This window comes from Mesoplodon mirus (assembly GCF_964341445.2).
Source record: "Mesoplodon mirus genome assembly, chromosome: 14".
NCBI lineage: Eukaryota > Metazoa > Chordata > Mammalia > Artiodactyla > Ziphiidae > Mesoplodon > Mesoplodon mirus.
Window position 1 is genome coordinate 66,084,776 of NC_138990.1, and position 25,364 is coordinate 66,110,139.

At 36.2% G+C, this 25,364-nt stretch overlaps 1 protein-coding gene across 37 annotated transcripts in view; it reads right to left on the reverse strand.

Moving 5' to 3' along the window:
* The window catches only part of NRXN1 (neurexin 1), a gene marked incomplete at both ends in the record, with an annotated part of 1,125,847 nt that overhangs the window by 315,634 nt on the left and 784,849 nt on the right, over positions 1-25,364 (reverse strand). For all 37 annotated transcript variants that reach the window (XM_082643223.1, XM_082643222.1, XM_082643212.1 and 34 more), the window contains one exon: positions 3,428-3,609. In XM_082643223.1, the coding sequence (XP_082499349.1) occupies positions 3,428-3,609 (182 nt within the window). The remainder of the gene's footprint in view (positions 1-3,427; positions 3,610-25,364) is intronic.

Genomic DNA, 25,364 nt, shown 5'->3' on the forward strand with positions numbered 1-25,364 from the left:
AATTCATGAATTCTTTTATTATTTCAGAAAACATTTCTGAGCACTTGTATTCTAGGCACTGTGTTAATTAATCGCCCCTCACTTCATGTCTTAATCTTCCCTTCAGCCCCTTCTAAAACCTTGTACATTTCAATAGCAATATCATATGGTTTTGAGGTTAACAGTGGTACCATTAATATTAACATGGCAAAAAATCCATCTGTAAAGACTAGGCCACTTAAGTAAAAAATCATTTTATTCCAAGTTATATTTTTAAGAGTATAGTTAATCAAAATTTAAATACGATTATATTTTTAAGTAAAATCAAACATGATCATTTGAAAAAATAGGATAATAATGTCAAATATTCACATCCTCACTGAAATTATATGCCAATCAGATTTTAAAAGTTATTGAACTAAAGTGGCATTACACAATTCAGCAAGACTGGAGCACCTTTTAATGTGTGCAACTGACTTTCCAGCTTATTGGTTAATTAATTAAGGATATAAATATAGCTTTTAAATAAGATCAGAGCATAGTTTATACTTGGCTGAGCTTGAAGGTTTATAGAAATTTTCTTGGAAGTTTAATAGATAACCAAAATTTCTAACTTTTACAGATTAAACATATCTGTGATATCATCAGGTTAATTTTTAAGTCAGTTATATTTAAAAACTAAAATCAGACAGTAGTAATAATCTTTCTACAATTGTTTTCCTCTTATATTTCCAATTCTGAAAGAAGCAGAAGAAATGATTTGGGGAAAATCATGATATACTCAAAGGTATGTAAACCATTTGATAAAATAGGCTTTGAACGTCCCAAATCTAAGAATCATTACTAAGAATACTTCTGCTTCTATCAGCCACGGGTATCAGCTTTGGTCCCCACCCACTTCATTTTCCATCCCTTTACTTCCTTCTTCCCTCCCTCCATCCCTTTCTCTCTCCCTCTCTCCCTTTTTCTCAAGCTCTCTCTCTTCCCTTTTTTAATACCTAACTCCTCCTTCTCTTCCTCTTCCATGTACCCAACATTATGGGAAAGAGTTAAAGGTAAACTTTAGAAGTAAAAAAAAACCACTGGCTTACTTTTGTTTGCAATGTGGAAACATGGAAAAAAGTGGCTTACCTTCATGTAAGCAACTTGCTGAGTCAGTATGGCTGATCACTGCTTGTAGGCAATGAGAGAAAAAGGGGGGAAATGGAAAGTTTTAGTTGGCCAGATTTGGACTAAGACTGGGTCCTAGTAGTTGATATAGGAGTTAGTAGGGCTGACTACAAATGGTGTTTGGTAAGCCCAGGGAACCAACATCCATCTTCAATTTCCTAGTCAAGGACAGGCTAGGATTAAGAAAGAGTTTGAAGTCAGCTAATCCAAGAGGAAGGGTGTTAGAAACAAAAACTGAATCCAGAGTGAATGGCCAGCCAAGACCAAGAGAGGAGAATCAGAAAGAAGGAGGGCCTCACAGAACATCTATCAGAAATCTCTGGCCAGTAAAGAAGCTTTGCAAGATACTGGGCTGGGTTTTTAGGGACAAGTTCCTTTACATATACAAGGACTCTAAGGCACAGTTGATCAGAATTGGAAAGAAATACCCATTCCTGTAGACTAAAACCTTTTGACCATAAAACAAACAGTGGTTTGAGTAATTCAATAACATGGCCCCTTATGATTTGCAAGTGATCATTACAGAACCTCTTCTCAGGGTAAATGTGTAATTGGTTATGGATTAATAAGTAATTTCTTTCAGGAGGAAAAGCTCTTGTTTTCTTACTTACTTACTTACTTACTTACTTATTTACTTACTTACTTACTTACTGATTGATTGATTGATTGATTGATTGAAGTACCAAGGCTCTTAAATCAGAATGGAGCAGATACATTTGGAAAGTTGAGATTACTCTAAACAGCAAGATTCCTTACTGCATAAGTTATCTCAGCTGATCACTTATTTATGATGCCATAAAAATCCAGATGCCTTCAATTCTGATGGTTAGATATTTGCCAAAGGCAGCTAAAAATACTTTCCAATGTTTCCCATTTTGACAACTGCATTTTGAATTTAAAATTTATGATGGTTCAGTAATGGTTGTGCTGAGGTGTTTTGGGGTTTTTGTTTTTGTTTTTGTTTTTGTTTTCCAAGGTTAGCAATGAATTCAGCTCTTGTGGTCAGTTGTAAACCTTACTGAGTTTACTGGAAATTCTAGAAACCTAACAGAAAACTAAGATTAAGAAAATAAATGAATAAAACTTTGAGAATTAAGACACTGCAAGTTTGTGATAATGTATTTTGGTGTTTGGTGGTTTTCCTAATCATTTTACAATGAGAGCCTGAAGGCCAGTTTCTAACAGGAAAGAACATGTTGACCTAATCAAAGGTCTTCTGAGGCATGGGTGCAGGTAAAGGGAGAACTTGCAAGGATAAACAAAAGCAAAACAAAACAAACTTATGCGATCACATAAGGCAGAAGAGATAAACTATACCTCAAGAATAGAAAGGCAGAAGAAGAGGTTGATATGCTTCTGGACCTTCCAGAAGATAGAGTTTAGACCAAGAACTATGATGATAAGAACGCTTTAGAGTTTTTTGAATATATGACACTTTCCTATGGTTGTTATTTTGATATATCAATAAAATATTAATATCTCTTGACAATGAAAGACTGTATAATTCTTTGCAAATATTGTGAGTAAATGAGAAGTTAAAGAATTGCAACCACACAAATTAGTAACTCTTTGAAAGCAGAGATATAAGGAAGATTCCCCAAGCTATGGTCAGTTATGACAACTTTAAAAGGTAAAGAAAGCTTTTCATTCATGAATTATTATTTGACATTAACTAAAAGCTAACTAAATTCTTGTTGGAGGCTTAGAACTTAGAGAAAAAGGCATGGTCCCAGGATATAAATGGCAAGAATCCATTGTATTTTCTTGATGTGTATATATCAAAATGAGTATAAGATGGCACAGAAGTAATCTTTTTGTCTTTTTCTTTCATATCCCCAAATACCTTTAAAGATTCCTTTTCTCCTGTCCATTGCATGTGACTTTAGACAATTCTTTTCTCAGGTGAGAAAAGAAGTAAGGACACTGGATCCAGATCTGCTGTCACCAGTATTACAACCTCCTGCTTCCAGCCAGATGGAATAGTATCTACTGGACCACAATGTTTTTTATTAATTTGGCAAGACTGCCTAAACACACCAAGAATAATTCTTTGTGAGCAGAGAATTGAGAGGAATTCACACTTAAAAAGAAAAAAAATCTATTGTCAAGAACATTTTTAACAAGAGTAATAGCTATAAGGTCTTATTACCTCTAGAGTATATTTATATTTTCTGTATATTTTTTGCTGGGGGAAACGTCCAAAAAGCAGAATTATACATTATTTACAAAAAGCTAACAGTAAAAGCTAAAAGCTGAACCTTACTTTAGAAGTACTTACTATATGCAGCTCTAGGTAGTCTCCCAGGCCAGAAGAACTGTCCACTCGCACCAATACAGCTTCTTTCTGAACAGTGCTAAACCCTATGGCCAGTCTGTCTGCTCGTGTACTTGGCCGGTCATTAGGAGGCCACTTATACGTGATTTGTCCACCACCTTTGCTAAAGATATACGTTGTGCCAGCTGGAAAACAAAAACCAAAACCAATTAGTCCAAATACATCAAGGGCACACTTTCCTATGTTTGTTATGTTGACATATCAGTCAAGTATTAAATTTATACCATGGGAGTCATAAATAAATAAAATAATAAGAGCAAAAACAAAAACCTATGGTGAAGCAAATAAGCAAATAACAGATTTTAATCAAACATGCTCAAGAAAGAGAACAGAGTTTTTTTAAAAAGAAATATCAAGGCAGCTCCATTTTTAATACACTCATTAAATCTACCAGCAGGTGTTTCAGAACAAACGGGAGATTACTGCTTTTTCCACTGAGTTGGACAAGCATGCAATGTAATGGGGCTTTATTTCTTTCTTCCAGTTTAAAAAAAAAAGTTTAGTAGGAAACATTGACTTTGGATGCTTCAAAAGGAGCAGAAACATACATCAACTTGTTTTTGAAACAAGAGCTGCATATAGATGTGGCAGGGTCATACAGCACAGGGAAGGAAATTGCAAGAAGTATGCTATGAATCCACTTTTATGGGGAGAGGGCCTATTCACATATGACACATCATAACTAATGGATGAACAGCCATAAGACCCAACAGGCATGTCAAGAAAATAAAGATAATAGATCCCATCTATAGAAGTCAAGTCTTATTTAATAAGCAACATCTACTAGTTGTCAAACTATCCAGCTCCATAAAAAGACCCATTTTTTTCCCAAAGCAAATGCTAGTCTTACAGCAATAAGAATAATGTCATAGCCTCATTTGGTAAATGTTCAAATTTTACTTTATGATGGTGATGTCAGTAAATTATCTATCTTACTCTAAAAAGAGTTTTGTTTCAAACAAATTTCCTAAGCATCCAATGTGTTAAAGCCCTATTTCATTGCACCACTGGCATCTACCTCATTTAATGCAATAAGATTAATTCTTTGAGTAAGAATATTTGGAAGAGACATGCAACGATATATATAAAGGAGAATGAATCTCCCTCCATACTAAAGGGGACCAGAGAAATATTTATTTAGTTATCTCAGGAATAGACCTTAAGGTACAATTTATAGGAGTGTAGCCTTCCAATAACATAGGATGCCAATACATATCTATTGTGTACCTACTATGTGCCAACATGGTAAGGAAAGCAATAAAACTAAATACTAAAATTTAGGCCACAAAGCATCTTGTGTGTACGGAAATATAGCTTCTACCAAGAGTAAGGGTTATAAGTAAAAGTTGAGTGTACAGCAGTATGTTTTCAAGATATCTACACATTAAATTTCTATGAACCAAATTTACCAATTAAATGATGTTGGCAATGTCACATTCTTGTATATTTAGTTAAATAGCTTATGATATCATTTTTTCTCTCTTTTTATATTTTGGGGCCGATCATTCTTTTTATTCTGTCTGAAACATTTCCATAGGCCCTTGAGAAACTCCAAAGAACTCTGCAATATGCTTAATGTGCCTGACTGGTTATATAGGCCTTGGTATGTAGACCTGACCCAAGAAACATGTCAAGATAATATTGATATAAAAGTGATAAATCAGAATCTTGTTAAAAATGAAGTGGTAGAGAGGTTAGTCATTTTCTTGAATACTAATGCATGAAAGCAGTTTCTCTCTCATGCGAGAATAGGTAAGTTATATTTGATAGGTACTAATCAGTGTGCAAGCAAAGAAAATTCAGAATATACATATTTTTGTATCAGAAATGCCAGAGCCTTCTACAACCATTTATGTTCTACAACATCAGAAGCTTGTTCACCACAATATTAACAAGCAAGCACTATTTGGTAAATCTTCCTCTTGGTAATTTTTGCAAATAATTAAGTATTAAATGTTTCAGAAAAGCCTACATTGATTAAAAAACAGGACAAGAACATATAAAAGTAAAGATTTCTCTAAAAGGAGGATGTGGTGGCGACCTCTGAGTATTAGTACTTGATTGATTTTATTTTTCTCCTTTTAATTAACTTTATCCTCTAATGATTATATATTTCATGTGAATTGAATTAAGAAAAATATTCAAGTAGAGATGCTACTTAACAATATAAAACAAATCTAAGAACTCAGATGTTTTTCAGAATCACCAGAGTAAGGTAGTGTTGTAAGGCAACAATATCATATATTACATGATAATTTTTAACATTAAAAATCACTTTCACAATAATTTTTTTCATTTCCTCTCTACTTCTGTATGGAAAATAGGGCAAGCATTACTCCCACGTCACATTTCAGGAAATCTAGTCAAAAGGATTAACTTGTTAACTAAAGTTGCAAACTTGGAAGAGCTGGTAGGAAATCTAGTATCCAGATTCAACTACTGTATTTTTTTTTTGTGGTACGTGGGCCTCTCACTGTTGTGGCCTTTCCCGTTACGGAGCACAGGCTCCGGACGCGCAGGCTCAGCAGCCATGGCTCATGGGCCCAGCCGCTCCGCGGCACGTGGGATCCTCCCTGACCAGGGCATGAACCCATCCCCTGCACCGGCAGGCAGACTCTCAACCACTGCACCACCAGGGAAGCCCTGTATTTTTTTTTATTACATAATGCTTCTGTTATCATAACAAGACAGTCAAGAAAAAGTTAATTGGGTATGTCAGTCTGAATTTATCAAGGCCAACTGTTATCATATTCGAATGTCTCATAACCATAAAGTGACATTTGCACCTCATGATCATATACTGTCCTTTCACCTCACAATGCTTTTAAAAAAATTTAAAAATAACATGTAAATGTGAAATGACAGAACATTTAATATATGTTGATTAACATTTAGTTTAGGGTACACTTCCCAAACTTGTGGAACTATGCAAGTTTCCTGTTGCTGAGGATAATAATTTAGAGGTTTATATTTTCAGTAAGATAAATGTCACAATACAAATACTGTTACTCAAGATTTGATTTCATCTCTATTTCAACCTTTCCAATAAGTGTTAAGACTTGGCAACTAGCATGCCAGTACCTACTCTGTCTGCCTTACAATGACTTTATTCTTCAGGTTTTGCCAAAACCAAGCAAAAACAAGCGTAACACCATGTGCCAAACAATGCAATTATTCCTAGTGTCCTTTTTCTTCAGATATATCTGAAAATCAGTCTCTCTTCTTTCTTCGTTGTATGCACAATAGAGCATTGTATTGTACACATTAGCACAATTCCGTAATAAGCGAGAGAATTAGATGTCCAGCTCCCAACACAGCTCTCTTAACCTACCTCTGTAAGCATCTTGGCTTTAAAAAAAAACAAAACATTTTGCATCAAGCTCTAAAAATCTACGTTCTTAAAGCCCTCCTTCCATCGAGATAGAAAATTACAATATATTCTATTTTGGTGACCTTAACAATATGAGAATACTCCCACAATAAAATGTAGTAGATCAGATGACTAAAGTGTCAAAATCTACTTCATTTAACATGCATCATTCTGAACAAAGAAAATTATGTACTTACTGCAGCAGAATAGCTAAGTAATTAAGAATGTAAGCTCTGGACTCAGACAGACCAGGGTTCAAATTCCAACTGTACCATTTTCTAGTTACATGACATTGACTATTGTTGTTAGGCAGTCACTCCCCATTCCTCCCTCCCACCCTGACGCTATTTTCCAAGAGGAAGGAATAATGCTTGGGAGGGAACATAGTGGGGTGCTTCTGGATACTGGTAACATACTCTTTTTTTTTTTAATCTGGGTGGGAGTTATATGGCTGTGTTCATGTTGTGAAAATTTATCTAGCTGTACACTTATAATTTATATACTTTTTGCATGTATGTTGTATCTAAGTACACATAGATAAATTTGGAGCTATACTATGGAAAAGCAAACTTTTTGGCCAACCTAATACATTTTAAAGAGAATGGGTGATGTGTGTATGTGTGTGTTAACAACAGAAAATAACTAACATTGCAACATTGTTGTTTTATTTTAATATAAGAGCCTTTAGAAAAGTTTGATTCATTTCAAAGTTGTGTTCAAACCAAATGCCTTTTAAGAAATGGCTTTCCTACATCCCGATTTTTATTAATCTTTTCAGTATTTCATTCCTTGGATTAGCACTTTTGTCACATAAACCCATTCTATTATTATTTACATTCACTAATAGTTGACATTGGGAAGGATATATATATATATATATATTTTTTTTTAAATTTATTTTTGGCTGCGTTGGGTCTTCCTTGCTGCGTGCGTGCTTTCTCTAGTTGGGGCGAGCGGGAGCTACTCCTCGTTGCAGTGCGTGGGCTTCTCACTGCAGTGGCTTCTCTTGTTGCGGAGCACGGGCTCTAGGCACGCGGGCATCCGTAGCTGTGGCTCGCGGGTTCTAGAGCGCAGGCTCAGTAGTTGTGGCACGCAGGCTCAGTAGTTGTGGCACACAGGCTTCGTTGCTCCGTGGCATGTGGGAACTTCCCAGACCAGGGCTTGAACCCTTGTCCCCTGCACTGGCAGGCGGATTCTTAAGAACTGCGCCACCAGGGAAGCCCGGGAAGGATATTAGATTGCGTCACATGGGAGCTTTTATTAGAAAAAGAATATTAGTTTGTTGCCATAAAACATCTAGTATGGTAAGATTTATAACATGATACAAAAAATTCACTTTGTTAAATAAAGGGGTAAGTCTACACAAGATGATCTGTCATCTAGCTTCATTTTTTAAATTTTATTTTTATGGAAACATGTTTTACTTTATTTGTACATCTTAATCATAGTTCCAAGCATTTTATCAGCATGGAAAGGAATGTGGAAGAATGTGGCAGCTTTATTATTTATGCATGTTTCTATATGGCAAGCACTAACACATCAGTGCCATGACTACTAATGGATTTATTGCAAATTAATCTTGACATCCAACATATCACTAAATGTATGGATGACTCAAACTTAAAGTGGTTTTCAACAATATTTACATTTAAGCTGTGCATCAAGTCTATATTACTCCCTCCAAATTCATTAACAAAGCTGGCTTCATCAGATGCAAATTTAGCAGTGTCAACATTCTTTACACTGCAGTAAATGTTTGTAAGTATTATACATGGGCTCTTACTTCTAATGTTCGAACTGCCTGTGATGTTATAATAAATGTATTTTTAGATTTTTACTTAATATCTATTTACATAAAGGGCTCGCTCCCCTCCTTCTTTTTCTTGCCTACCATCTTTTCCCTAAAGGTGTCTACTTAAGCCACACTTGCTTCTGCAAAAGCTAATCTATTCCCTCAAATGGGTTGAACCTTTTTGAAAACAAAAAACAATCAGCATGTACAGGTCTGCTTGATTATTGGTTGCTCTGAATCCTTGGTACGTGAAAAAATAATATAATTCACTTCCGAATAGATTAGCTTCTAACTCATAACATACATATATGAATAAAAGGTCCTTTTCTGAAACCCTATAATTCTTCCAGTGTCATCATGTAGCCAACATGAAATATTTAGGCCATTATGATTTTATTAAATGTAACAGGGATATAACACTTTTTTCCACTGAAACTGTGCCAGGCAGTCAGATGGAAATTTAAAGTAAAATATTTATAAACAAGGGGAATTTTTATTTCTCCTACAACCTTGTCAAGAGGCTGTTGCTAAATTTCAATTTCCTGAATAATTCCTACCTATATGGAGGCATTCTTCTTAGTAAAGTTCACAAAAAGCAAAAACAAGAAGGCCACCTTGTATGAAATAAAAAAGTTTTAGGTCTAAAACTAGTAAAACAAATAAACTAATAAATCTGAACAATCTTACTTGTATTCCAAAGCACTAAGAGTTCATTGTCTGTCTACGTTGCTGTAAATTCTTTGCAGGATCACAAAGAATTATTTCGTGAGCGCTATAGATTCTTAATTCCTAAAATTTCATATAAGAGCAATAAAAATTCAGGAAGGTTGGCATTAGGAGAGATCAATGGAATCAGAGTAATAGGAGTTCCTACCTATAATATGTAATCAACTCGAAATCTAAAAAGTAATAACACCAATTACTTATATTGAGAATAAGAGACAGCCCTCAATGCTACAGATCTAAGGGTGAAAAAATGCTAGGAAAGAAAGGAAAATAAAGACCGTATATCACAACTTGAGACTCCTGATGGAAGATGCAAACTTGGTAGAAATGACAAAAGCATTACACCTAGCTAAAGAGACTAGAAAATAAGACAAGGTTTTTACCCATACATCTTTGAGAAAGAGAGTTTTTACCCATACATCTTTGAGAAATAAAAGAAACAGGGCAAGAAACATGGCCTGTCACTGAAATGGATTAGATACTGGCCCCATAGACTGGATCAGACCAAAGAAAAGAAAGTCAAGAAGAGTTTAGGTAATTCCCAAAGAATGAAAGCCTTAAAAAAGTAAGTAGCTCATGATGACATTCAAGATAGAAGGAGCATTGGGAGGTTTTTCATATATGGCATATTACACGGTCCATCAGAACCCTAGACTCAGGAATTAAGGAAATTTATTGAATTTTTTAAAAAACAGTTTGTTGTAGGGCTTCCCTGGTGGCACAGTGGTTGAGAGTCCGCCTGCCGATGCAGGGGACACGGGTTCGTGCCCCAGTCCGGGAGGATCCCACATGCCACGGAGCAACTAAGCCCGTGAGCTATGGCCGCTGAGCTTGTGTGTCTGGAGCCTGTGCTCCGCAACGAGAGAGGCCACAACAGTGAGAGGCCCAAGTACCGCAAAAAAAACAAAAACAAAAACAAATCAAAAAAACAGTTTGTTGAATATTTACTAAATTGAATGCAAACTGACAAAATTGTGAGCACCCTGTTACCATGCATTGGAATTTCCTGAGAGTGTCACTGTACAGAGTCACTGCACACACACGGCTCCATTAAAAACTCATCATGAACTTGGTTCAAGTTTTTTCATAGATTCTTGAACTCTGTGCAAATCAGAAGTAAGACTCTCAGGGTCCATGAGGACTCACTAGGCATTAAAAACTAATATCTCTCAAACTTTGAATGGGATCAAACAAGCCTGAACCACTCAGACTCCACAGTAGACCTGGGAATCATGAAAGCAGAGGAGTCATCTCCACTAAGCCAGCCCATATGAGATTTACCTCTGGTCCAGTCAAGACAGAATTTTAAAAGGAAAAATGGTGTGTGCTTATTCACTAAGAAATGCTAATCAAGATAAAACTCAAGAAAATGGAATAGCAAAAAAACTATTATGATTACTATAAAATTAGCAATCATTTCTCTTAAAGATAATTTCATTAGTAACTGTGCACTTCAATGACAAAGTAGGGAAATTTTCCCTTTGCCTATTGGCCCAAAACTTTTCTCTAATAAAAGCCTTTTTAAATAAATATTATGAATTTTTCTATACTCTATATTTTCTGTAATAAAAATTCTATATTCCAGAGATCTTGGCAGGAATAATATATGTATAAATGTATCATGTGTATTTTTCATTTCGGTATTTGACATTTCCATATTTTGACATTTATGGAAAGAATATGATACATAGATAAAAGTATTCAATCTTTGGAAAACAAGTGCGCTCTTCTTTAATAACTAAAGTAATTCTCAAGTAGATTCATGGCTGACCTACTGTTTCCATACTCTAGACATTTGTTCAGGGATGTCACAAATAGCTGCACAGACTGTCAAAAAGGCAGTATTCACATAAATGAGAAAAGAATGATGTCCACTGGTGTACAAAGTTGAGATTTTATGTAATTAATCACTGATGTCAATTGTAGTCATTTGGATAAGTCATTCTCTTTTTCTGTCTTATAAGGAAATTAATTGAAATAAGAAACATTCCTAAGTTGATCTATCTCTTGGTTGTCTAATATGTGAAAGGAACTAGGAATATAAAACTGGAAACACACAACCCTTTTTCCCAAACAGGTAGGATTAAAGATAAATATCAGGGCAAGATGGGTTTATGAGAGATATCAGATAAATGGTATTCAGCCATGTCACCATCTATTTTGGATTTTTTATTTATTTATTTATTTATTTATTTATTTATTTATTTATTTATTTGCGGTACGCGGGCCTCTCACTGCCGTGGCCTCTCCCGTTGCGGAGCACAGGCTCCGGACGCGCAGGCCCAGCAGCCATGGCGCACGGGCCCAGCCGCTCCGCGGCACGTGGGATCCTCCCGGACCGGGGCACGAACCCGCGTGCCCTGCATTGGCAGGCAGACTCCCAACCACTGCGCCACCAGGGAAGCCCTATTTTGGATTTTTTTAAAAAATCTTTGAAAAGATGACGATTTTAAAGGCACTGATTAATGGTAACATAAAAAGAACAGAAAAAATGATAAGCAAGAACAATTATATCTATGTTATCTTTTCAGATCAAAGTCATATAAGTGTTTAAATATTTTGAGATAATTTTCAGTGAATAATATCTTAGTAAATCTATGCAAGAAGTAATACTTCACTTAGTGGTTTCTTTGCAATACTACTCATTATTTCCCTCTCTAAACATGTTATTTAGAAAATACTCCCTCCAGGAAGAATTCAGTTCAATAGTTTGAGCTGCCCAGTGAGACAAGCTTGTTCCAAGATCAAATTCAAAGTCTTGGAACCTTTAAAAAAGCTCTTGGAATCTAAGTTATCTGGCTGAGAAGAAAAACAAGTAAATGGTAGACCTTCTGCCAATCAGCTTAGAAAATAATTCATAAAGATAGCAAAATGATCTAGAGTTAAAAATAAAACCAAGCAAAGCAATCCCACAACAAATAACCCCAAGAACATCAAATGCTTATGTCTTCCCTTCTGAAACTAGACTCCCTCAAGCAGTAAGTGAATTTTATTAAAAAGTCTCTGGCAAGTAATTCAGTAATCAATTTGCATTAGGGCTATAGGCAGCAGGGATGGAGAGATAAGAAATCATACCTTCTGGTACTTTAGGAAAAATCTTATTTTAAAGAACATATAAGCTGTGTAAGTTCCTAATAAATTCTTTAAATTATTATCTAGTAAGTAAGGGTTGCAATTGCCTAGTGATGGCCTTTAATTTACTTTTTTCATAAATTAATTGTTAAAATGGTTTTCATCAGGTTTTCAGAGTCGAGAATTTACTAGAATTATGGTGTAAAAAAGTTCTTAAGTTAAAAACAACTGACATAAACATAGACTTAATGCTGAAATGCTCTTGGAGAAGACTAAGGGAAACTTTCCTTTTAAAAATGACAAAATGGAGGCCCAGAAGAATCAAGTGGTTCTTCAATGTCACACAGATGGTTGGGGGCTGCACCCAACTCTATTCCTAGTGCTTTTCCACTGTACAATGAAGAGCTAAGATCAAATGACTGCTTCTTGTTTAGAAAAATAAGCTAAAATTCACAAATCAAGGTCTCATTTCAATCATCTCTAGTGGTTTTTCTAATGATGTTTCCTTGGTCTGGTTTCAGGAGACTCAAAGATTCTGAAATGGCACTTAGCAGAAATGATTCGTTCACATTCTGACATTTTCAGAGTCTAGCCTGAATCTTTCAGAGGGGTGGGGCTTTTGCAAAGCTTTTCTGCAAGCACCCTGCCTCAGAAGCCATCTCAGTTCGTTCGTAGGCTTCCAAATTGCTGAACAGAGATGCAGAAGCCAAATTTTTATTATTAATACCATAATCACTTTTATTCCACATCACAAAGGCCTTATAACTTTTTGGCAGTGACACCATTTCCTGCCTTTAGTAGTGGAATTCAATCCTGAACACAAAACTGCACATGGGGGCTTCCCTGGTGGCGCAGTGGTTAAGAATCCGCCTGCCAATGCAGGGGACACGCGTTCGATCCCTGGTCCGGGAAGATCCCACATGCTGTGGAGCAACTAAGCCCGTGCGCCACAACGACTGAGCCTGTGCTCTAGAGCCCACGAGCCACAACTACTGAGCCTGTGTGCCACAACTACTGAAGCTGACGCGCCTAGAGCCCGTGCTCCACAACAAGAGAAGCCTCCGCGATGAGAAGCCCATGCACCGCAATGAAGAGTCGCCCCCGCTCACTGCAACTAGAGAAAGCCCGTGCTTAGCAATGAAGACCCAACGCAGCCAAAAATAAATTAATTAATTAATTAAATAAATTTGTTTAAAAAAAAACCAAAAGTGCCTGTGGTTATTTTGAACTATTCTGAGGCCACCAGATAAACAATACAATTCAAATTAATTTTAGGCTAAAACTAGAAGTTTTGCCTTTGTTTTCTAATCTTAGTTCCTCTCATTTACCATCTCCCTGTCTATCTGCTATATTTAAGTCATTCTCCAACTGACTAGGCCCCAATTAGAACTATTTACTAGTAAATTTTGGACTAAAACTGGAGAGAATACAAGTTTCTGATTCAGAAGTCATTTCAAACTAAGCTCTAACTCTATCACCTAGGCCTGCACACGTGGTGGAATACACATTCTTCTCCCAAAGTGACTTTTACTTTTGCCAATTTATGCTTCTCTGCTGTACCTCGTTTTCTTTTCAGTCCTGCTTCCCACTATCATTCCAGCCAAGGTGAATTCCCTCCCTTTATCATCTACAGAACTTGTTTTTAACTTGCAAAATATTATATAAACTGTCAGAGTTGTCTTTTATCAAAATTTCCATCTTTAGAAGTATGTATCCTGAAGAAAGGGGTCTTGCTTTAATTCTTATTATCCTCATCAGACTTAGGTGCTTTTATTCATTTATTAATCATTAATAAGAGCATTGGTTTATGATTGAACTAAGTCAGGACTAGTGATACAATGATAAATAACTTAAGGTTCCTGATTCTCATTTGAGTACAACAAATTCCATGCCTATATCCATTTCTACGTAAGCCAAATAATTTTACTAGTCCAATACAGAAACTCAGATAAGAGGATAGATTGCCTAAATTACCATTCTCCATTTCATTATATGTCTGTGTGAGGCACAAGTGTGATGAACAGTCATGAGACTCTTCAACCAGGTAATGATGACTCTTTTTGAGTCAGTATCAAATCCCACAATTTTCTCGAATAACATAGCCCAAAGTTCTCCATATTTTACAGGGAAGACATGGATATAACCTGCTAGTCCTTAGACTTTAAGAATTTATTAATCATCAGAGAAACCCAGGAGATAGCACCATAACAAAGTGATCAAGATTAATGCCACCAGTAAGGAGACATGGAATTCGGGTCCTCCAAATATGATGTACTGAGAAGGGCACAGCATCATTTCTATATTATTTTGCCAAAAATGCATAGCCTCAATCATAAGAAAACATCCAAGAAACTCCAAGTGAGGGACATTCTACAAAATAACTGGCAGCGTTCTTTTAAAAAGTCATGGTTAGAAAAAATGGAAAAAGACTGAGGAATAGTCCCAAATTGGAGGGGACTAAGGAGACATGACAGCTAGATGCAATGTGATATTTCCATGTGTAGTAATTAGTATATACTGTAGTTGTGATGAAAAAGATAAGTCAAAAGACAGGGAATAGTGGGCATTATGGAGGAAAAATTCGTATCTCTTTTAATGTAACATGCAAAAAAACCTATGTGAGATTATTTTAGGAGTTGCTTACCCAGATGGCTTAGTGAGGTGGTAGAGAAAGACTCTAGCTCAAAATAAGGAGTTGGAATTTTGGACAAAAACAAACAAAACACAATGCTGAGACAATAGCAGAAGGATGCTCTGGAGAAAGAGAATGCAAAAGCAATACAACAGTATAATTCAAGAATAAAAACATCCATACACTCAAAAATTAATTAAGCATTTGCTATGTAGAAAGCACCATGCTAGATGCTGGAAATGACAGAAAGGTATATGTTATAGCTCTAGAATCCAGCTACAACTACCCATTCAATCAGGTGTGATTTCTTGAATTTTTCTTTTGTATTTCCATTCTTAAAGTCATTGTTCAGACTGCATCGCCTTCAATCTTAAATGTAATAAAATAGTCATCCTTACTGATTCGATACCTTCCTGCCCCTCCCTAATTTAAATTTATTTTACAAACTCAAACCAAACTAACTTTGAACATCGTCCATACAAACGAACCCTCTATGTCAGCCAAACTGGAGAATTCATTTGGTCTCCTGAAATACCCCCAAATTATTTTCAGAGAAGACAAAATTTAATATGGTTCTGGAAAAATAAGAGCAAATGTATTTCTGTGGGCTGGATTTTCATGAGAAAAGTCACAGAAGGACAAAACAGGTTCCAGAAAGAGGAGTAGATCCACTTATATTAATGACATTACCTTTTTTTATTAAAAGATGCATTTTTAGGCACTATTATTTCCTCTTTGTCTCCTGAACTAAATTTCTAGATAAATACAGAGTACAAATAATATAGTGGAAATTAGGACTGTTCAAGGTCAGTGTTAAAAGAGATTAGATCAGGGGCTTCCCTGGTGGCGCAGTGGTTGAGAATCTGCCTGCTAATGCAGGGAACATGGGTTCGAGCCCTGGTCTGGGAGGATCCCACATGCCGCAGAGCAACTAGGCCCGTGAGCCACAACTACTGAGCCTGCATGTCTGGAGCCTGTGCTCCGCAACGAGAGAGGCCGCGATAGTGAGAGGCCCGCACACCGCGATGAAGAGTGTCCCCCGCTTGCCACAAGTAGAGAAAGCCCTCGCACAGAAATGAAGACCCAACACAGCAAAAATAAATTAAAAAAAGAGATTAGATCAGTTCTAGTAGTTCAGAATATTCATAATTCTATGAATGCAAATTTCCTTTAACAAAGAGTCACATAACTTCACAAATGTATAAAAATGTGATATTACTGTTATAAGAGATAAATTATATTTAGTAAGAAGTATCTTGGTGTTATCTGCTATTTATCATGAATCTTTTCATTCCATCTTTATCAAAAATGAAACTACTTCTCATTTCTTAAGTATTAGTCTATGCTTAGTAGAAAAACTAAGTTACATCAACCTAAATTAAAATAACACATATAAAATTTGGTTTGTTTATTCATTCTTCATCTCAGAATCTTTGAAACAGCTTATGGAGATGACAAGAAGAATAAATATAAGCCAGTTCTGAGAGGTATCAATCCACCTATTTTCAAAATAAAAGTGACAAGAAGCAAAAAATTGGGAAATTAGACAACTTACTTTGATAAGCAATTTTTGGTATTTGAACGATTTAAAATCCAAAGATGGAAGTTTTTTTAACTCATGAAGATATTTAGCCAATGGAATTCAACAAATTAAATGAATTTTGAAAGTGATGGAGAAGCAAAAAAAAAAAAAAAAGTTCTCTACAGAGATCTTTCTATTTCACCACTTACGATACAACCATGTGTGAGAATAATTTTTGAAGTTGAAATGATTAAAACATTGGAGGGTGGATTAAAGTGCCAAATCAGCCCCAGGGCAGGGAAGTGCCAAATTTTTCTTCTTTTATATTAGTCTTCCTAGACTAAAATTACAAGGTGGTTCCAATCTGCACCTCAGATCCTTGAATGCTCAGGTCCCCAAGCTCAAAAGACCCTCAGGTTTGAAATATAAGTCTTTGAGCTCTAGAGTCTTCAAACAGCATCTCTGAAAAAGGTTGAGAAAGACCTATAAGACAAAGAGGGTAGGGCACTATTAAGGGATAAAGTAGGCTTCAAACTCAAAAACACCCATATCTAGCTTCATCCTTAAAATTTTAATTTATTTTCAATTGGTTATTGTATTCAAATGAAGAATGCCATGCCATCTGTCTTTAAAGCCCTTTAAATTAAATTTAATGACTCTTGTGGGGAAAAGAGGCCATTTCTAATTCAGTATAGTCTGCTTACTACTATTAATCACTAATTAGAATTAATTATTAACAATGTGATTATTTTTTCCTCGAATATTCTAAATCATTAATCAAAGGATGACATGACTTTCTGTTCCTTCTTTGGTATATTGAAGTGACTGTCACATGACTTTTGGGTAGATGCTACTGAAGTGATGATTTTAGTCAGATGTGTAATAATAATGCCATCTAAAAGCTGCATTTAACCAAGAGAGCAGTATTTTTGGAACAAGCAGTATAAAAGTGCTTTGTGAATATTAACATATTCTAGCAAATTAGTTTGCACTCATTATCATAAGCAATTACTTACTGTTTAGATGCAGCTCATATTAAATTGGCAAGCAATTTGCAAGAATTAAACATAATAGAGAGAGCTTTCTGAAAATTCAATGATATACTGAGACAAATGATGCTACTAGGTTCACAGCCCATGTACCAAACAAGGTTACCCATTAAACATATTTAGCATTAAAATAATAGTTGGTTGACTACATGGGCTTTTAATGCAAGATAATATTGTAACTATTGTTTAGATGCTATCAATGCAATTATGCATAGCAGATCCTAGGAGGCATTTAAAAAAAAAAGGCCCGAAGAAAAAGGGAAGGTTTTGTTTTCTGAGAAGGAACTAGCTGTCAATTTGACTAAATTTTGTTATTCTAATAACCCATTACATTGTCTTGAGTTATTTGGGACTACTTAATTTTCTCCTTTAAGAAGTTTCTGTTGTCTTGATCATTCTCTCCATTTATCTCTGTGGCGAAGACTGCTGATGTTCACCACTATTCATTTTGACTTCTTTAGTACTAAGAGAACTTGAAGTTGGGCATATAGCTAAGCTATGTATAAACTGGGCATTTCCCTTTCTCCTTTGCAGTTTGATAGGGCCATATGACTAAATTCTGGCCAGTGATACATGGGCAAAAATGATGTGTGATTCCTCCAGCTCCAGCCCTGAAATGCACCTGCACTTTACTGCTTATGTCTCTCTCTCTTTTTGCTGAGTGATGACCAAAAGCTGAACCAGCTGCCTTAGACCTAGAGATGGAAGCTGCGGGTTGAGAACTGTACCAGTGAACTGTAACTACTATGTGAGGAGGGGGGAAAAAAGAAAGAAAGGAAAAAAAAAAAACCACACCTTACATTTTTTTCATACCTATGTATTATGGAGGTCTCATTTTTAGAGCAAAGGGTGTTTATATAGCCTTTAAGACAAAATGACAAAACATTTCCAAGTATTTTTTTATACCCATGAGTCAAGTAAATCTGATAGGGAAACTACAGTTATCTCTATTTTACAAATTTAAAAGAAAATGGTGTTCACAGATGTAAAGTGATTTGTCCATGGTCACACAAAGCAATGTGAATCTTTTCTTATCAAAACCTTCCACAGAAGGCTAGTAATACCCACTACCCTTTTAATAGTCAGCCAATGTTACTCACCCTGGCAGATTCTTTGGGGGTGGGGGGGTCATATGTTTTCCTGGATCTACCCAATTCCCAAATTCTTTTCTCCCTTACATAATTAAAATGGCACATATTTGCAAAACATGATAAAGAATGTTGTCTGTGACTCTGAAACAAAATGAAATTAATTGACCCACACTGACCCCTCTGCTTGACTATAGAGCATTTACTTTAGGAAATTTTAATTGTGAATTTTTTCTCTGCCCCTTTTAGATGTTAAACTTCTTCCAGCTTCTTGACAGTTTTATAATTCAGGAATGTCTTTCTCAAGAGCCTGGGAGCCATCTCTTTGAAATGTAATCATCAGGAAAGACCTCTGTCCCAGTCTCCGTGGGAGGGTAGAATCCAAACTTGGATAAGCACCAATTAGCAAACACCAGGACCTAATCACCATGAATAACCTCCCTCTCCCACCCCCAATGTCATCCAGTAGTTTCCCACTAGCTCACTCTAGAGCTTAAAAAATTTCCAGCCTTTTGTTTCACTGGAGTTGACTTCAATCTCTCTCTTCAATCTCTCTCCCTTACTACAAAAGTCTTGAATAAATTCTTCCTTGCCAGTTTAACTTCTCTGGTGCAATTCTTCTTTGATATCCATGACCCATTATTCGTATTTATCATATTATTCTGCCATCTAAGCTAGCCAACCTCAGAAAAAGCAATAGTAACCCAGTCAAAATAAAAATAGAAAATTGCTTCTTCATCTGAATTTCACTTCCTCATTCTCAGAGAAAAATCTCTTCTTCTCCACAGACAGTAAACAAAGTATTATCAGGGAAGCTTAGTAATAAAGAAATTTGGAGAAATGTTCTTTAGAGGTATTTTTATACATTAATTCAAATGCTAAATAATATTTTACAGCAACATTCTGAGGAACATTTACCTAGAGTGAATTATAAGAGATTTCTATAGCAAAGCAGTGATCATTCTATCTTCATTTCTTAAGAGTCACAGCAAAAAATATATATATGTAATTATAAATACAGAGCAAATTCTACTTCTTTCGTTTTGTATTAGTTTTACATTGTTTGTTTCTAATATTCTATCTTGAGGATAAGAACTAGTTTTCGTGATTCCTTGTATTTACCTCAGAGTCTAGAATACCACTAGATACTTCACAGATATATAGCTACATTTGATGTGGTAAACCAAACACATAATATCCAAAACTATTTTGATGATACCTTTATTTTCATTTGATGTTTTAGAATCAAATATGTTTGCATTACATGTATAACAAAGGACTTATTAATAGGAAGTTGGAAACACAGAGAAGCATAATGTGTCAAAATCTAATGTCAGCAGCTTTTCTCAGTGTCTTGAAAAGAACTATAATTTAGAAAATACCATCAAAAGGCTATAAATTGAGAATACTGAGAAAAAAGATTATTAAAAAAATCTAGTAGATGATTTATTTTCTCTTCAAATGTTAACTTTGAAATAAAAGAAAAAGTCTTAGTTTTCTGTTGATATACATTTATCATATGCTATTTTGGAGTACACATTTGTATATTTCATGTAATCATATACATTTACACACTCTTCTTTCTTCTCAACTTTAATGAGCATATACTTAAAACTGAAATAAAATAAAGACTGTATATTATACATATATGTATGTGTATATATACACAAACATACACACACATGTGTATATATAGGTGTGTCTGTGTGTATATATATATATATATATATATATATATATATATAAAGAAAATAAAATGCCATGTTCATTGATCAGAGAAGGTGAACTTTTAGATAACCAATAACACACTGGGGACAGATTAATTAAAATAACAAAGCAGAACAAGTGAAAGACCAAAGAATAACCCTTTCCATCAAGAATGGCCTAGGGCTTCCCTGGTGGTGCAGTGGTTGAGAGTCCACCTGCCGATGCAGGGGACGCGGGTTCGTGCCCCGGTCTGGGAGGATCCCACATGCCGGGGAGTGGCTGGGCCCGTGAGCCATGGCCACTGAGCCTGCGCCTCCGGAGCCTGTGCTCCGCAACGGGAGAGGCCACAACAGTGAGAGGCCCGCGTACCGCAAAAAAAAAAAAAAAAAAGAATGGCCTAAAATAAATCTCTTGGTGCTACTCAAATCTGTACTCTTTCAAAACTAAAATAAGCAGACTCTAAATAAAAGAAAATTTCTCAAGCTGGGATTTCATTTGCTTTTATGAAAATAAACATCTAAAATAAATATAAAGGGGCATTTTAAAGGATAGAAAAGAAAAACTTTTTTTCCCCACAAGATGTTACCGGTTTTTCAAGCAATGTGAAAATTCTTATATCAAGAAAGGCTCAATCCTTTACTATTCTTCTGCCATTTTAGTATTTGTAACCAACACATTTCCATATTCATTTACCATGTTCTTATCTATCTGGCAAATAGCATTTATCCTCCACGTACTATATATAACACATTTTGAGGTGTAGATTCCCAAAATAGCATAGCCAATTTCCCTTTCAATCCCACTAATGACATGAAATCATAAAACCCACACTGTCTCACCCATGAGTAAGATGTTTGAAATGGATTCAGAATCAGAAATGACAATTTCCACTCTAACTTCCTACAGTAGCCACCAATAAGCTGATCAAATAAGCTGTGCCCACGAAGAGGTGAGAGCCTGCTGGAATAAGTGTGTAGGGAGATGCACAGAACAGCAATGTCCCTTCCACAACAGCCTGGTCACTCACCCTAGAGGAATCAGTTATCATCTTTTTACTATCTTCTGCTCACTCTCTCCCAAGATAATCTTCACCATGCCAAACACACTCATGCCGAAGAGGATGGGGCTTACAGTAGAGCAAAAGGGAATTCACCTGGAAGATTTTCACTGGGGAGATGACATGATCAGGTTTGAATCTCAGCAAGATTTTTGAGGCTTCTATGTGGAAAATGGGATGGATGGGAAGGAGGTGAGGTAAGGAGGCCCAGCAGAAAGTTATCTCACAAAAACAAGAATAAAATATAAGGACCTTGAAAAGAAGTAGACAGATGTGAGAAGCATAAAGGAGGTAATGCTGTAAGGACTTTTGATGATTGACTGGATGTGGAGAGGGGAGGGGGAAGGAATCAAAGTTCTCTCCTAGGTTTCTGACCTGCAAAGGGTATAGATACTGTGCCATTTATTCACGACGGAGACAGGAAGCATCAAAGAAGGAATAGGATAAGTGGAGAATATAACAAATTTTATATGTTTGAATTTAGTCATCTTCTTCCATAGGAGAATATTATATCATCTTTACAGCCCTGTAACACTTAGCACACTGAAGTATACATGGATGACATTTTTCAGTATCCTGCTAATGCATCAAACATTTAAGTTAAAAAGGATATTCTAATGAAAACCACTGTTTTTTTCTTAAAACAAGTTTTGCAAGACACAGTTAACCTGTATCTCTTCATCATCTTTAAAATAGTCTCCAGATGTAGTAATACTTAGCTCTCAACAAGACCTTTCCATGGAACCCACCAGAATTGATTATATTTATCATCTAAACATTTGCAGTGTTCCCTTTCTTCCAATAATTTTAAGAAATTGTTTTTATGGAAAAGGTTTAGCTATACAATATTGTCCCAGCATGTCTTTTGCTTGATTGCTGCTTAGTTCTCTGCATATAATTGCTTGGTTAACTTCTTGTGCCTAGTTGATTTGCTTCCTCTGCTTCCTCTGCTCATCAAAATTTCATTAACTGTTTCTGTAAGGCCAACTGGCCCGAGGCAGGGGAACGCAATCAGATTCACAGGTTGTATCAGACCGAAACTCTCCGGACCACCCAGTTCCAGAAACTGACCTGGAGACATTCCGGACCACCCAGTTCCAGGAACTGACCTGGGGACTTTCCACCCAGCCCAGTCTTCCCGCCTTTCGAGGAGCAGGACCAATGGTCCCAAGACTGAAGCAACCGGCACCAGATATTGCCACGATACCCGAAGAGACCACCAAATAAGGACTACCCTGTGCCCTCCCAGATTCACCACACTCCTCTCCCTTCTTCCCCTATAAAATCTTGCCCAACCCTCGCCCGGGTGCAACTTCTCTGGCCCCTTTCTCTCGGACCAGTGAACCTCGCCCGGGAGCGCCCCCTAATAAAGCTCACTTGAAGCTTTCCTCTGTTTCGCGGTGCCTTTTGTTAAGATCCGACCTTACATTTTCCTGCACGCAGAGCACTTTACTAAGTTTGGATGTGCTGGTTTACGAGTTATACCACATAGATGAGCAATAATAGGGTCAAGTGTGACAATATTGGCTACACTTAGGCTCAAATCCCTGCATCTATAGATGAAGCTGAGTTTTCTGCATTTTTTTTCACCTTTAAATAGTGGAAGAAGAGAAGCAGTGATGGAATCCACTACTATCAGAAAGTATGCTCTGTACCATTAACTCTGTTGACCCTCAGGACAAAACACGTAAAAGTCTTTCCCTAAAGAACAATTCTAGTTAGACATTCTGTACTCTTTGACCTACTAGACCCTCTGTCTCCTAGAACATAGTGGGCATGGTTACTTTTAGTCCTTATGACGTCCTTAGGCAAATCAGAAAAAAGCAATCTTCTTCAAAACCCCTTACTTCCAACTGCTGGAAAATTGTTATAGCATACCGATTTTGTCAGAACAAGCCATTTGCTTGCTCTTTCCTAGAAAATTATCATATCAAATATGCAACTCCATGGAGGTAACAGTGTAAATGAGGACACCTTCACAAGTCTACGTCTTGAACAAGTGTACATGGCATCCCTTTAGTGAGATAGAGGAAACATTAGTGTTTGGTTCAAGAGGAAGATTCAACTCATATTGGATCCTAATGTTCTGTGGAATACAATCATGCTCCTTGGGGGAGAGGAATGCAAGGGACACAGGGAAAAAAAAAGAATTCCTAGTCAACCAATTTCATGCAGAGCAAACACCAGTGGCAAAAGAAGTTCAAGCTTTTTCTGGGAAAGAAGCAGTTCTGCACAGTTGAAATAAGATCAGTCACAGACCTAACTTGTGGAAATGAAATTCCTGAAAAGAAAGACAATATCAGAGCAGTGCTAGTCCAAGATGCACAAAGAATTAAACTGCAGCAGCTAATCCCTTACATTTGAAGCACAGATTTCAGCCAGACAAAACTGTGACTTATAAAAACTAGACACTGAGGATCCTCGGGAGACCACTCTCTTCCTATTTTCCTCTATGGCTGCTCCAAGGTACAGATTCAATTCAGGCAGGTTAAATTGGGGATACAAGTGGGAATATGTGGTTAATGAATTTTATACAACCTTCCTTCTTTCCAATTAAAAAAAAAAAAAGACAAAGAAAAAGGCTCAAAAAAGATTTGATGGTGTTTTACTGAGTCTTCCCAATTCCCCCCACCCCCACCCCACCGACCCCAGACTGATTTCAAGCCATGGTGGAGACAACCAGACAGCTAATTAAACTATAAACTCTTTCTTCGAATTCACAAAACTGTAAGCATTTATATTCTAGAATCCACCTCCATTCTGAAGCTCTGAAGGACTCAAGACTTTCCACAGATATCCAGGGGAGTTACATATATATTACTCTAGACCAAATCTGGCCCTGCAAATGAAGTCATATGCACAAACTCAAAATATTTAATGATTTTCCCAGACTTTCCTTAGCAAATTTCCAGAGAGGTTAATTCTTCCTGGAGTTAAACTGAAAGTGGCAAAAATGAAATCCCCTCTATGATGGTTGTGAAAGCAGCAAGCTAGCTTGGAATGTGAATGGAATGTGAAATTGACACACAATAAGTGCTGGCTAAAAATGGAGGAAACAAGCTTAAGCCCAGACACCCCCACAGACTCAAATTGAAAGACATACATAAACTCACAGAATAGTAACGCTCCTTACATTGCTGTCTAAAAGGGATGCATGTGTTCAATTTTAAAACAAACAAAAAGCAATGCAGCAAGTTCAGTCTCAAACAGATTTCATTAATTTTGAAAAGATGTTAACAATATAAATACATGTAAAATATGATATCTTTATATAAACTGGATCCTTCATTTCTCTCACCAGAGGAATGTCTCCACTATGAATTCATTAGTAAATTCTAGCTGTTCTATATTAAAATGAATGAAAATAAGATTGTAAATGAACACATCTAAAAAGCCATCATGTAATTGGGAAGCACTCAACCTTGAATCAGGAAAATGACTAACTTGTTGCTCTGTGACTTTGTCAAAGTTATTGAAACTATTCAATAATCCTCATTTTCCTCTTCTGAAAATAAGGGGGTTGTTCCAGGTAACCTCTATGGTCATTTCCAACTCTATTCTCGGTTTAAAATATCACTCCACTAAAGCTGGCACTATCCTTGAACTTGAACCCAGCATACACTGAATTGTCCACCTAACATAAGCATGACATAAAAAGGCACGTTACCAGTGAGGCACTGTAGCAGATAACATGCAATGATTTCTTTGGGTGGACACTTTGCTCCTTTTTTATTTTGACTTTAAACAATAATTGTACAGAACGTTTGCTATATTTTATTATTGTGAAATGATATAGTAGAGAATATTTTATTTCATGCAGTAATCCTATGATTTTAGAAAATTAAGACATAAATATGGCCAAAAA